General features: G+C 36.6%; 2 protein-coding genes across 2 annotated transcripts; both read left to right on the top strand.

Moving 5' to 3' along the window:
- The first annotated feature begins 1,705 nt into the window (after positions 1-1,705).
- On the top strand, positions 1,706-3,460 carry LOC18023828 (UDP-glycosyltransferase 71B1). The gene has a single exon (XM_006406175.2). The coding sequence runs from the start codon at positions 1,909-1,911 to the stop codon at positions 3,334-3,336; it is 1,428 nt and encodes a 475-aa protein (XP_006406238.1). The 5' UTR covers positions 1,706-1,908; the 3' UTR covers positions 3,337-3,460.
- An 850-nt stretch (positions 3,461-4,310) lies between these two features.
- LOC18023827 (UDP-glycosyltransferase 71B2) lies at positions 4,311-6,165 on the top strand. Its single transcript, XM_006406174.2, has one exon. The coding sequence runs from the start codon at positions 4,623-4,625 to the stop codon at positions 6,060-6,062; it is 1,440 nt and encodes a 479-aa protein (XP_006406237.1). The 5' UTR covers positions 4,311-4,622; the 3' UTR covers positions 6,063-6,165.
- The last annotated feature ends 8,592 nt before the right edge of the window (positions 6,166-14,757 follow it).

The following is a 14,757-nucleotide window of genomic DNA, read 5'->3' as shown; positions in this document are numbered from 1 at the left end:
CCTTAGGAATTTCTCATTTTCAGGAAACAACTGCAAGTATCTTTTTAGCAGCACTTGCATCACAGAACTCAGAGCAACCTGCTTCCAGTGCTTCTAATGTTGTCTTGCCTTCTGAAGGCGGTTCTTTAGATGCAGCGGTTGCATCTCCATCAGCGGTTTCTCTCTTTAACTACAACAGCTATGGCTGGGTTGGACTTGATGGATGCAAGTGATGATGATGAAGTTGATAATAGCAAAGGCATTGGGTACCCTGCAATGTCTGCTGCAGTTGTTGCAGCTGTTAGGAGTACGTTACGACCTCCGGTTCTTAAGAAAGTGGAAGAGCAGCTTCAGAAAGAGAATCAGAGGTCGGATGAAGTTGCTTGAGCTTTTTATCATCGTCCTCCTTAAAAATGTTGTCCCGAAGTTCCTGATGGTGTTTGTGTTTTCTTAGTATAAGATTATCTCTTTTTTTAGACTGCTTTGTCTTTGTTTAAGAAAGAATTTGAAGACAGATGATGAAGCAGAAAATATTTAAGATTTTGAGGTTGTTTTTGTTTTTTATATACTGGTAACACAGAGCTGTATTATTTTTTATTCCTAAAGAACCTCTAATGAGGTTTAGGGATGGAGGAGAAAAAAAACATAAATTTTTCACTATTCATTATTCAAAAAATATTATTAATATAATGTTAAGAACTTCAACCAGAAGTTCGGGGATGGAGATGACCTAAGCTGGTCTATACAATATAGACCTCTTCCCCTAACAAAATAGTCATTAGCCCATTAAAATGGCCAATCCATAAACTGAAATATTTACTATTGATGTTTTTTTAGCTTTATTGATTTTCCAGGGATCAATCCCAGACGAGGGAACCCTAGGAGAGCCGCCGACTCCAACTACCGTCCATGTACGATCCATACTAGATCTGACCAACTGACCATCCTACCTCCTCTACGTTCTTGACAGCCCATCTTTGTCTCAGTAGAGTCTTTCAGTGGCATGTTTCGGTCCTTTTCCCCATTACTTAGAAAAAGTGAGCCACCGGTTCAGGTACAAGATACTATCATTACCGCCTGGACAATTAGACACCCAGATTAGTATTAGTTAGTGATCTTGGCGCAGTGAGTCCTTTCTTCCGTGAGTTGGCACCAGTCCTACATTTTGTTTCTGTGGACCGAGAAGAAAGGAGGCTCAGCGGGAAGAGGATTGTACCATAGAAGCAAGGAGGTCAACCTCTTTCCAATATATAACATGAATTCTGGCAATGCAATGTAGTTGGGCTTTCATGTTGATCTGAATGAATCATCTTTTTCGCGGAGTGAAATCTTTGTCTGCTAGGCAAGATTATAGGATAGCAAGTTACAAATTCTGTTTCGGTAGGACATGTATTTCTATTACTATGAAATTCATAAATGAAATAATTAATCGTGGGGTTACCATTCCCTCTTTTTTTTTTCGTTATCTCGCACGTGTTCCTAAGAAAAGGGAATTTGTCAATTTTTCGGGGTCTTAAAGGGGCGTGGAAACACATAAGAACTCTTGAATGGAAATGGAAAAGAGATGTAACTCCAGTTCCTTTGGAAATAGGAAGATCTTTGGCGCAAGAATAAAGGATTAATCCGTATCATCTTAACTTGGTATCTTAAAAGTACAAATTCACTGTAATTTAGCACAATTACATTAAGATCAAATTGATGGAGATCATAATAAAATAAATACATGTTTTGTAATTTTGAAATTTTCTACAATAGTACAATTCATCAAATTTCTTAAATTGTTGTCACAAACAAATGGGGCATACTATACAGCTCTTAATGTACTTAAAGTTATAGAAAAGACACCACGTACAAACTTTTGATATAACCCACAAATTTCCCTGCAACAAAAACTATCACATAGAAAAGTCTAAACCCAAAGTCGACGTCATGGAAATCGAACTTGTGTTCATACCTTCGCCTGGCATCGGACATATCCGATCAACAACGGCGATAGCAAACCTTCTTGTAGAAAACGACGACCGCCTCTCCGTCACCCTCATCGTCATCCCTTCACAATTCTCCGGCGACGCTTCTTCCTCTTACCCAAAATCCGAAGGCCGTCTCCGCTACTGCCTCCTCCCTGCCGGAGATCAATCAACCGAACAAAACCATGTTTCTTACATCGAAAGCCAAAAGCCACACGTGAGAGCCGCCGTGTCCGAACTCTCTCGCGAGGCTTGGACACATACCAACTCGCCACGTCTCGCTGGGATCGTCGTGGACATGTTCTGCACGTCAATGATAGAGATCGCCGACGAGTTTAACCTCCCGGCTTATACCTTCTACACATCGAACGCTACTTATCTCGGGTTGCAGTTTCACGTACAGTCTCTCCACGACGAGAAGAAACTCAACGTAAGCGAGTTAAAGGACTCCGATGCCGAACTTGACGTCCCCACTCTTACTCGGCCTTTTCCGGCGAGCTGCTTACCTTCCGTGATGCTGAGCAAAGATTGGCTTCCTTACGTTGTAGCTCGAGCTAGGAGTTTAAGAGGAACAAAGGGTATTTTGGTAAATTCGGTGGCGGAGATGGAACCTAAGGCGTTGAAGTTTTTCTCCGGCGAGAATAGCACTCCTCCGGTGTACGCGGTGGGACCGATTCTTGACCTCAAAACTTGTGGAAACGATTCTAACGATGAGAAACGAGCCGAGATCTTGCGCTGGCTAGACCAGCAACCACCAAGATCCGTGGTGTTTCTCTGCTTCGGGAGCATGGGAGGGTTCAATGAGAAACAAACGAGAGAAATTGCCGTGGCGCTAGAGCGGAGTGGCCACCGGTTTCTCTGGTCGCTCCGTCGCGCTTCTCCGATGGAAAACATGAAGATATCTCCTCCAGAGGATTTCTTGAACTTGGAGGAGATTCTTCCAAAAGGGTTTCTTGATCGGACGGCTGAGATCGGAAAGATCATTAGCTGGGCTCCACAGGTCGCTGTGTTGGAGAGTCCTGCGGTTGGAGGGTTCGTGACGCACTGTGGATGGAACTCGATCCTCGAGAGCCTATGGTTCGGTGTTCCAACGGCTGCGTGGCCGATTTACGCGGAGCAGCAGTTTAACGCGTTTCAAATGGTGGAGGAGCTTGGTTTGGCGGCGGAGATACGTAAGGATTACCGGAGAGATTTTTTGGCGGGGGAGTCGGAGATTGTGACGGCTAAGGAGATAGAGAGTGGGATCAACTGCGTGATGGAGCAGGATAGTGATTTGCGGAAGAGGGTGAAGGAGATGAGTGATAAACTCCACGTGGCCTTGATGGACGGTGGATCTTCGAAGGCTGCTATGCAGAAGTTTGTCCAAGACGTGGTCGAAAATGTTCCATAGGAATTTGTCCATATATTGCATAATAAGTTATAATATGATTAATAAGTTAAGAAGAGAATTCAGTAGTGTCTATCTAAATTTGTTGCATAATAAGTTATAATATGATGAAAAAGTTAAGAAGAGAATTCGGCAGTGTCTATCTAAATTTGTTAACCTCTCTCTGTATTGTGATCCGATAACGCAAGAAAAGGAGTTTACATCTCGTTCGGTCTAATGAAAAGATCCCATAAATATCTAACAGTGATTATTGAGAGAGAACTTCGATCTTTTATGTTAACGACTTTTCGTCCAGTTTTTTTTTTTTTTTTCTTTTTTTTTTTTTTTTTTTTGGATCATGGATCCAGTTGGAGAGTATGAATTAGTCGTGGAAGTGAGAGGGATTCTGTTTACAACCTAAAAAAAAGATATGATCATTCAATGCATACCAAATCTTGAACACACCTTTTTTTTTGGGGACGAAACCCATCATTAAAGTTAAATGTCTATAAGACATTCTTACAAAGAAATGAAATTCTTTTTTTTAGTCAACCTGAAAATTATATGGTGTCTTCTTACCAAAAAAGAGCTTATAGTAAACAGTTTATAAATTTAAGACTACGGACTATGGTTGCTTCCTTCAACGACCAAAAAAAAGAATGACGTAAAATTAAGTGAGAAATTTTTTTAAAGTTTAGGAAAACTGTGAAATTATATTTTTTTCACATCAACAACGATAAAACGAGAGAGACCGTCATCCAACAAAAACAAAATTGATAAGCGGGAGAGTAGTGTACGTTTCTTGGACAGATTAGTATGTGGACACAAAGGTCTACTATATACATCCTGTATTGACATCCCATTCTTGATATCCATAGAAACAAAAAACAAAAATGCAAAACAAAATAAGAAAATATCAAATATGTATTCGATCTTATTAATAATGCAGTTACCAACTGCAAATTCTTCGAGAAGTATTTTTTTTTTTTTTGGTTGTGCAACCCTTCCAGAAGTACATCTAATTTATGTCGACAGAAGCAAAAGCTAACCAGTATTGTCCATCCTCGTAGAGTCGTAGACTGATTTGGCCAAGTAATTGAGCCCAATATAAAAGAACATAGAAGATAAAGATTCTATGGTCTGTCACAAAAGTCAAAAGAACAGATATCCCAGACGTAACGTGTCATGTATGCATAAGCATAAGTAGTAAGACTTTGGCTTATAGTTTAACGGCTTCAATAGTAACGCCACTTACCATTTTCTTTCTTAGGAAATTTCAATTAACCAAAGAAAAATTAACTGTGAGAAAAATGAAACTGGAGCTGGTCTTTATACCATCACCTGGTGACGGCCACATCCGGCCACTAGTGGAGGTTGCTAAGCTTCTTGTCGACCGTGACGACCATGTCTCCGTCACCATCATCATCATCCCTCAAATGCATGCATTCAGCAGCGGAAACACTTCCTCCTACATCGCTTCTCTCTCCACCGCATCTCAAGACCGCCTCCGCTACAACGTCCTCTCCGGCGCCGACGAACCTAACTCCGGAGACAACAAACACAATTTGCTCACTTACATCGATAGCTTCAAGCCACAGGTGAAAGCCACCGTGGAGAAACTCGCTGGCCCGTCGCGGCTTGCTGGACTCGTTGTGGACATGTTCTGCACGGCGATGATCGACGTAGCTAACGAGTTCGGCGTTCCGAGTTACCTGTTTTACACCTCCAACGCAACGTTTCTTGGACTGCAGATTCACGTTCAGTACCTTAACGACGTTAAGAAATTTGACGTCACCGATCTCAAGGACTCGGAGGTTACCGAGTTGGAGGTTCCGAGTTTGACTCGTCCTTTTCCGGTCAAGTGTTTCCCTTCGGTGATGCTAAACAAGGAGTGGTTACCGATTCTGATTAAGCAAGTGAGAAGATTCCGAGAGACTAAGGGTATTTTGGTAAATACGTTTGCTGAGCTTGAGCCTCAAGCTATGAAGTTTTTCTCCGGCGGAGATAATCCTCTTCCTACGGTGTATCCAGTGGGACCCATTCTGAACCTCAAAATCAACGGTTCAGATTCGACCTACGATGAACAGTCGGAGATACTACGGTGGTTGGACGAGCAGCCTCGTGAATCCGTTGTGTTCCTCTGTTTCGGGAGCATGGGAGGTTTCCGTGAGGAACAAGCAAAGGAAATCGCAACCGCTCTTGAGCGGAGTGGCCACCGGTTCGTTTGGTCTCTTCGCCGTGCTCAGCCGAAAGGAACGATGGGACCTCCCGGAGAATTCACAAACTTCGAAGAGATCCTCCCGGAGGGATTCTTGGACCGGACGGCTAAGGTCGGGAAGGTCATCGGTTGGGCCCCGCAAAGAGCCGTTTTGTCGAACCCTGCGGTCGGAGGATTCGTGTCGCACTGTGGATGGAACTCGACGTTGGAGAGTCTCTGGTTCGGTGTTCCGTTAGCCACGTGGCCGCTTTACGCGGAGCAACAAGTTAACGCGTTCGAGTTGGTGGAGGAGCTAGGGCTAGCGGTGGAGATCAGGAACTTTTTCCGGTCAGATTTCATGGCGGTGGAGTCGGAGTTAATGACGGCGGAGGAAATCGAGAGAGGGATCCGGAGTCTGATGGAGAAGGATAGTGGTGTTAGGGATAGAGTGAAGGAGATGAGTGAGAAGAGCCATGTGGCGTTAATGGACGGTGGATCTTCTCATGTTAATCTTCTAAAGTTCATTGAAGACGTCATTAAGAATATCTCTTGAAATGTTCATAAATCTATGAGGAATCTTCCATGATTCCCATATGGTTATTAATTAATATACCCGTTTCGTTAATTAAAATATCAATTCAACAATCTTTTTAAGATGTTATATTATACATGTTGAACATGTTCACTGGTTTAGTGGTTTACATACATAGAATTCGAATAAATGCATGAACCAAGTGGGTTTATTTTAATGTTTAGGTAATTACATGTCTTATTTTGCTACCCAAATGGGCCAACCCTACACCAAACCTGGTCCCCGTTAACCAAGACCGGCCATGATCCTTAGATGAGAAAGGTTAAGCCAAATATGATGAAGACAAGATAAGAGCAGAGTACTAGAAAGATGTTTGAAATTTGTATTATAGTGGAAAGAAGGTTGCTACTATAGTACTATCTTAGGTGGTTACCATTTTTTCAGCATTTTTTAAAAATCATTAATTAATGTACCACAAAAGTTTAGTTTGGAGCATTTGAAGCTTTAGAGTCGCTTAACCATTAACTTGGCTGTTTAGAAAGAACAAAAAAAAAACAGTAATTTGTAATAATATTATAGTCGAGTCTTTCTAACCAAGACCGGCAATGAGCTATAGGCGGAAAAGGTTGGGCCTGAAGCCATGTATGGTGAAGAAAAAGATTACTACAAAGTTGTTAGAAGCTTGTATTATTGTAGAAAAGGTGCTACTATTTAGGTCGCTCTACCACCAACGTTATTGTCTGGGATAAAAATATGCTTCAGAAATTGATTTGTGATCAAATAATAGTTGAGACTTTCATATTTGAACATATATGCATACTAACATCTATAGTATCTTTTGGTGGGTTCAAATCAACTAGGTTCTTTCGTTTTTGTAAAAAGGACACAATTTAGAAAATATAATGATCCAGCGACATAGTAGGGCTACCAAAAATAATAATTTACTACTGTCCATATTAAAATTTAATTTGAGGCCATTGCTGAATATCTATTTTCTCTCTTATTAAGATAAGAATAAATATTCTCAATCCTCTATTATGTAGACTTTACGTAGACCAAATTCATATATACCGCTTTGGCGCTTTTTCTTCACTCATTAGCATTTTATTATTTCAAAATATGGCGTTTTTCAAAATATTATTTAGTTAATTGTTTTCATATGTACTATTCTACTTACAAGTTACTATACCCACAATTGGTAGCTGTACTGGTTGAACATGCATAGAAAATTGCAAGTCTAAGGGTTCGAGCCACAACAATATTTAACATGATTACCAGCTTGGGGTTACAAATTATAACAAAAGGTTAGCAGCTATCAAAAATTCATAAACATAAAATTCGAGGAATAGAACCAGTGATAAGTAAAAGGAGAAAATCCGTATACACTAAAAACATAAGAAAAAAAAAAAGCTAAGTATTCTACATGCTAGTGGGATATTCCTTGGGACGCATGCTTGGAACGGCCTCTAAAGTTTGTGTATTCTGCCTTGAGCCTATTAAACACAGCGCTATCTCTGCTTCATATGTAAATACTTGGAGGAGATATGGAAAAGACTTACTCAAAACCTTCTGGCTTAACTTTTGTTACATAAAAAAAGAGGTTTTTGCTAAAAATAACCTAAAACTTGACTTTGAATACAAAAAATAGACTCCTGAAAAAACATTTAGCAGAAATAATCTAAAGGGTGTGACATCCCGATCCGCCTTCCCTTTAGGAACCAGGCGCGGACCGGCGATATCAATCCTAACTCCCCCCAACCGCCCCTCCCAGTGAGCCCAACGCCCTCTTTAGGCATGTGGGCCCAACGTCATCTCTCTAGGCCCGTTGACCCAACGCCCTCTCTAGGCCCGTTGGCCCACCACTGTCCGACGGTCGGGAGTCGTTAGTCCGGAAGGCTCGTAAGACTTGTCTACTGTCCCTGCAATCACCACATGATCTTTCCCCGTGCTTTGTCCTCACTCGCACGGTACCGCAGAGTACTTCCCGGTAGGTCACCCAACCTAAGACTACTCCAGCATCAGCACGCTTAACTTTGGAATTCTCTCAACACACTTGACCGGAAAAGATAAGTGCACTTTGTTGACATAGGTAGCCAAATCAATTCTTATAAGTCTTTCCATATACCGGAAATCGGGATGTTACAAAGGGGTAGTGAAAAAACCATTGAATCTTGTATGAGTAAACAAAAAACGGATGTCCTAATTACCGTTTACACCCTGATGAAATCTACTAAAGAGAGAAAGAAGTCTAATAGTAGACTTCGTTTATCGAAATGAAGTCTACTAAGTAATTAAATCTGGAAATTTAATTTTAAAATTTAGAAAAAATTATTTTGGTATCAAAATTACATTCATAAATTCAGTAATTGTAACCCAAATGTACATAAATTATTTTTTCATATTGATAAATGAAAATTTATGTTTTTAAATTAAGTAGAAAAAAAATTATTATTTAGGTTTTGAAAGTTGTAAACTTCAATATTGAAGTCTGCTAAACCAAATAAATTATCTTAATCAAAATTTAAACCGAAATTGAACCAAAAAATCTTCATCTTAACCGGAAATTTTATCCTACTATATAAACAAATGAACCATAATAAAACCCTAATTTTATCTAAAAGAGACATTCTTTAAAACGGCGCTTTCTCCAGCTTCCGTCGTCTCTCTCACCATTTCTTTTTGCGTTTCATTCTCTTTGTGAAGCTGTGTAGAAGTTTGCTCCTGTGGCTGCTCTTATACTGTTTATCTGTTTTCCGGTAGCTTTCTCCGGCCATGATTACGGCCAAGCCCTTTCCAAGAGTCTTTTCTTTTTCGAAGCTCATAGATATGGTATCCTCCCTCGCAACCGTTAGCTTCTACTCTTCCTTTGTCTCTTGAATTCGTTTATACCAAATCCGCCATTGTTGTTGCTTCGAAGCTATTACCCTACAACAACGTACTCTCTCTGTCTCTCTCTCTCTCTCTTTTTTTTATCGCAATTTCTTTGGATTTTTACTGAGTTTTTGTTGATTTTTAGTGTGGAATCGTGAAATTGCGATGGAGAAAAGCTCGCCGGTGAGGAAACAACACACTTCGACGGCGGATCTACGCACCGGTTCTGGTTTCTAGTGAGGAGAAAGTGCTTCCTGATTACATCCTCATATTTTTTTGTTCTTGATTCTTTGTAGCATCTTTGTAAAATCCATTGTTGAATTTTTTTCTATTTTGTTGGTTTGAGCTTGTTTTACCTTTTTATTGTCAACTTTTTAATGATTGGTTCCTAAAATTGGGGTTTTTGAAATCGAGAAGTGGTTCTCTGGTTCGGTTTTGGTGTGATGGCTGGATAACAAGTGTCTCTTTGCGTTTCGTTGATTGTGTGTTACAGCTTTTGGAGCTCATATTGTTTGTGGTGTCTGTAACAGCTTTTGAATTTTCAATTTTTTCGTTGATTGTCTGTAACAGCTTATGAAGCTTGTGAAACAATGTACAGCCTAAGATTTGATGTTGTTGATCCAAATATTCTCCGATAGATTTCATTTGTGATGATGTTATATCAACTATTTGTTGTGTTAGTCCAATCCCAAAGAGATCTGTTTGTTTTGTTAGTTCTCTTGAACGTCTTGATGCTAAAAATTGTAGATTTGTGGTTCTTGTCACAGGTGACGCGCTGAATACTTTGAGGGTCACTCTAGTTGATTCGAACAATGTCTTGCAGAGCTGGGATCCTACGCTTGTGAATCCTTGCACATGGTTCCACGTCACTTGCAACAACGAGAACAGCCTCCCTTATTCCCTTTCTCCCTCTTATTCCCTTTCTCCCTTAGTTTTTTGGATTTGGTGCTGATGCCTACGCCACAGCTTCTGCTGGATTGTTAATTATAAGTTTGTATGTGTATTTATTAAATGTGATGCTATTTTATGCAGAATGCCTTGTTAATATAATCAAGTTATTCTATATAGACACAAACGTCATATAGTTGAGAGTGATAATGCAAAGAAAAGTTCCACAAACTAAGTCATTAAGCAGAATCTTTATAATGCAAAGAAAACTATTTTATACAGAATGTATTATTTCAATGTCACAAAAAAATTTATGTTGCACCAATTTTAAAATCACAAAATATGTCAAATCCAAAGAAAGAAAAAAAAAACAGAAGAATGATGTTGGTATTACTAGCAAGACAACTTATAAATGTCTAATTCTACAATTTTTTAGAATTTATGAAGATTTATTTTTATGGAGTTGATCATTTTTATGGAAATTTTTGTAAGTCTAATAACACAAGAAAAATTGAAGCATAAGTATAATACAAACATATTTAATTGGTAGTTTTGTAAGAAAACATAAAAAATGACATTAGCAAACATAATTACAAAACACATTATAGCAAATACATAAATATCAATTTTTTTACACAGAAGACTTCATTCGAAGACTTCGTAGATTGCAAATGAAGTCTATTTTCACAAGCTAACTAGCTTATAAATAAAAAAATTCGATTCCATAATAAATATCGATTTAAATCAAATGAAAGCCATTGAGTAATTCAATCAATTGCTAACACGCATGTCAAATCCTAAAAATTATAAAAAAACGTTATAAATATTTAAGATATGCGTTTTTAAAATAAATACAAAAAATAGACTTCCTAATTAGACTTCCTTAGTAGACTTCCGGAAAAGTCTACTGAAGTCTACTTTGATAAGCTAAGTAGCTTAAAAATCAAAACTTCTGATTCAACAATAAATATCGAATGAAATGAAATGAAATTCACTGTGTAGTTCATTCACTTACTAAAAAGCATTTCTAATCCAAAAAAAAAAAAAAAATTACTTTACAAATTTGCCTAAAACGCGTTTTAAAAAAACTGCAATAAGTAGACTTTTACAGCAGACTTCAAACGTAGACTAGAGGAGAAGTCTACTTTTCATAGTGAAGTCTACTAAAGAAGTCTACTAAAAAACAGATTATTTTTGCAATTGACCAATCCGTTGACTTTTTCTTCAGTAGACTTCAGAAGTAGACTTCCGTCCAAAAATGTTACTTTAGCATTTGACTGATGCATTGACTAACAAAGTAGACTTCTATTGTAGACTTCATGTAAGAGTAAACTTCTCTGACAGTTTACTTTTGAACTCTACTTTTTCAATAGAAGTCTACGAAAAAAATAGGTTATTTTTGCAATTGAATTTAATTTTGAGTAGATTTCACAGTGAAGTCTACTCAAAAATAGATTCCTTCTAAGTTTGACCGAAAAATATAAGTAGACTTCCCAAAGAAATCTACTGAAGTTTTTCGGAATTTTTTGAATTTTTTATTTTTTTAAAAATAGTAGTCAAACACTAAAATGACCTATACGTTTTTGGTCAAACTACAAAAGTAACTTAAACGTAGACTTCTTATGCAGACGTAAACAATAGACTTCATAAGGAAGTCTATATTAAAAAGTCAAAATATGGTCAACTACAAAAATAACCTCTTTTCTTTCGTAGACTTCTTATGCCTTCAAAAGAAGTCTACTAGGCTTTTTTTTTTGTTTTCAAAGGATATCGAGTAGACTTCTCGTGCAGTTTAATGAAGTCCACTTTTAAGAAGTCAATTGCAAAATAACATTATGTTGACTAGTAGACTTCATTTTGAAGTCTACTTTCGCGATACAGATACAGATTTGATCAAAAATGAAGTGTATCATTACCTATATCGGTTTTGAGTTTGTTTTTAGGTCTCTCATGCACCCAAAACTCTGAATTTGACCCAAAAAAACAACCCAAGTCTTGATTAAACTGAAATCACCAAAAATGCATAACATTTGACATTGTAACTCAGCCCAAAAATTTTAGAGAAGAAATTAGGAAAGAATATAGAAGGTTATGAGTGTATGAGCTCTCATATTAACTTATTATAGCTTTAAAATTGGTTGAGAAGCATTTATTCTATTTTTTGGGTTGTTCATGGTGGTTGAAGGTATTGAAGAAGATAGCATTATTGTAATAAAAAAGGTTTTAAGAGGTCCAAAGAGACTTTAGCTAATATTTTAAAAAATCGAAATAATAGATTTATAATGGCATTTTCGTTAATATCTTGAGTGAGAATGATAGAATTGTGATAAAATGGCAAAAGTTGGAGAGAAAAAAAAAGAAGTTAGTTTGGTGTTTGACTTTAAATTCAGGTTAAATCTGAAACTCTCCAAAAAAACAAAAATCTTCTGGCTTCAAACTATATGATACAATGGGATTGCATTCTTGCTCTCCTTAGTTGACGAAATAAGACAAGTTATTGTTGTTTTTTATATGGTTTTCAGATAACAATTTATTTTATCTGGCGGAAAATAAACGGTAGAAGACATGACGAATCCCCCCTCCATAGACAAACAAATCCGCAATATATTGTATGAGAGATGCTACATATGACAAATGTAGCTTTGATTTGCTACTTGATAAATTTAGATTTTCTCTTCTAGTTTTAATTAGTTAGAAAACTTTTAAAGATTGATGCATTCTTTGTAAAAACGTTTTTTACTGTTGCAAATGGAAGCCCGATCAAAAAGTCTAGAAACTATGGGCTAAAGTTAGCTCACCATTACAGGCCTTGTTTCATGTCCACTTAACCATATGCATACCATGTGTTTGCTTTTAAGTTGAAGGTATTAGCCCAGTCATCTAACGATGGATCATGAGAACTTTTAAAATTTAAAACAGTGTTCACAAAAATAGTCTCTCATACTTAGTGGGGAAGTTAGTAGTCTTAGCTATAGACTTATATTTGTGCACTTTAGTTCTATTTTAAAATTGCAAGAAACTAAATAGTTTAAAAAACGTAAAAGATAAAGACAGTGAATGATTAAAAGCGATGAATCAAAAAAGTCTCACAAGACTCTCAAGCCAAGCAAAATATTATTTCTACGCTAATACCCGTGAAAAATTGGTGATCGCACAGTGGTTAAGACAGATTGAGGGCTAAGATTTTTATCTGGATAATGATGATTTTGTTCACGTTCCCGAGTTACTATTGAAAATAGACCTTTTTTTTACATTAATTTTTTTCTTTTGACAACAATCAAATTAAATCTTAACTCTAACACTTAAACTCCTGATTGTTATTTACAAGAATTTTTAACAGTGACTTATACTTTTTCTTTAGAAAAGTTATATAAGCTTTGAATGCTGAATATTTTATAATTTGGAACAAATGCCTTTTTGTTTTACAGGGTTTTCTTGATTCAAGGAAATGAGTTCTTCCAAAAAAATTACTAATAACGAAATAACCATGTTGAAGGGAATGAGCCAATTTCGGAAGTCTGTTAAGGGTACCTGCCAACAACTATCTACCAAACAAGAAGGAGAAGATATGGAAACTTTAGTCGGTATTACTCTAGGTCAAATTTCCCTGCCACCCTTTGAATTTTTTTGATCCATTAAACTATATATGTCACAAACCACAAATCCTTTTATATATTACAAAACTTAGGTATTTGTGTCTAAGCCATTGCAGAATGACTTTTTATATATCTCAAAATGTTCTATCGCTTTAGAAATAGTTCAAATCATTTTAAAAGTGACTTCCTAACAAAAACAATCATACTTCGTTATTTACGGGTTTCTTGTACGATTCAGTCAACTCTTCCTATTATTATTATTCTTTTTTTAAATTACGATTTCCCAAGAAATTTGGTAATGACAAATTAACGACGAATACAATGAAAGAGAGGACAACAAGGTTTTGGCAATAAACATGACAAGGAAAACCTTGTCTTCTTTTTTTTTTTGTCGACGACAAGGAAAAGTAATATGAGCAAACTATATATATATATATTTTTTTTCATACTCTTTTTAGAATTTAATCATGTATTTTTCTAATCATATTAGTGACTAAATTATAACTTTTTTTAGGATTGTTAAAGTGGAAAATCCAGAAAAAGCATATATTACAAAATATATATTTTACCTTAAGTATGCTCTTTTGGAGGATTTAACTAACTCTTACTATGGTTAGTTTGCCATTCCTTGAAGCAATTTCATCCTTGACCGTAGAAGACAAGATGGATATCAAATATTGTAACTGCATCGGGTGTCCTCAATTTTTGCCGAATACTGTATATGGATCCTTCTTCCATACATATCATATGCCTTGTATATTATATATATATATATGTATATATTTTATGACCAATTTCCCCCATGTGTTATATCTTTATGTATTTTTTTTTTTAAGTTTTTTTTTTTAAAAAAAAAAAAGAAAAAAGAAAAATATCTTTATGTATATAATGACTATTCTTATATTTTGCAATTTTAATTTTTATTATACATATATTTCGATTATATCTAAATTTGTAAACTTGTTTGTGTAAGTGGAAAAAAAAAAGTGAGTGGGTTTTGGTGATTATGCGTTGGTATCTTTCCTTGTCATTGTTCCTTCTCTTTTTTTTTCTTTTCTTTTTTTCTCGCTTTTGCCAATTGTATAATGTATTGTGCCTTCGATCAAAGTTGAAAAGTGTGTTTACAAATTAAAATATCAAATGATGTTGGAAATGTTCTGATCCGATAGTTTTTCTTTCAAATTTTATTTTTGACGCGTTCTTCTACCAACAGCTAATATCTAGAGCTCATATAACATATAATAAATGGGTAAGAGTAGTTTCGCATTTCACTATGTGTATGGGCCATGGCAGCAAGAAAAGTAGGAAAACAAGTTCCCTAATTAACTGCCTAGCAGAGAAAGAAAAAACACTTTAATTTC

This window comes from Eutrema salsugineum, unplaced genomic scaffold, assembly GCF_000478725.1.
Source record: "Eutrema salsugineum unplaced genomic scaffold, Eutsalg1_0 scaffold_13, whole genome shotgun sequence".
In the NCBI taxonomy this organism is placed as follows: Eukaryota; Viridiplantae; Streptophyta; class Magnoliopsida; order Brassicales; family Brassicaceae; genus Eutrema; species Eutrema salsugineum.
This window is presented reverse-complemented; position numbering and strand designations above follow the sequence as displayed.

What these genes read in the sequence shown, in the direction of transcription:
- LOC18023828 (XM_006406175.2), top strand. Translation starts at nt 1,909, where the DNA reads ATGGAAATCGAACTTGTGTTCATACCTTCGCCTGGCATCGGACATATC.
- LOC18023827 (XM_006406174.2), top strand. Translation starts at nt 4,623, where the DNA reads ATGAAACTGGAGCTGGTCTTTATACCATCACCTGGTGACGGCCACATC.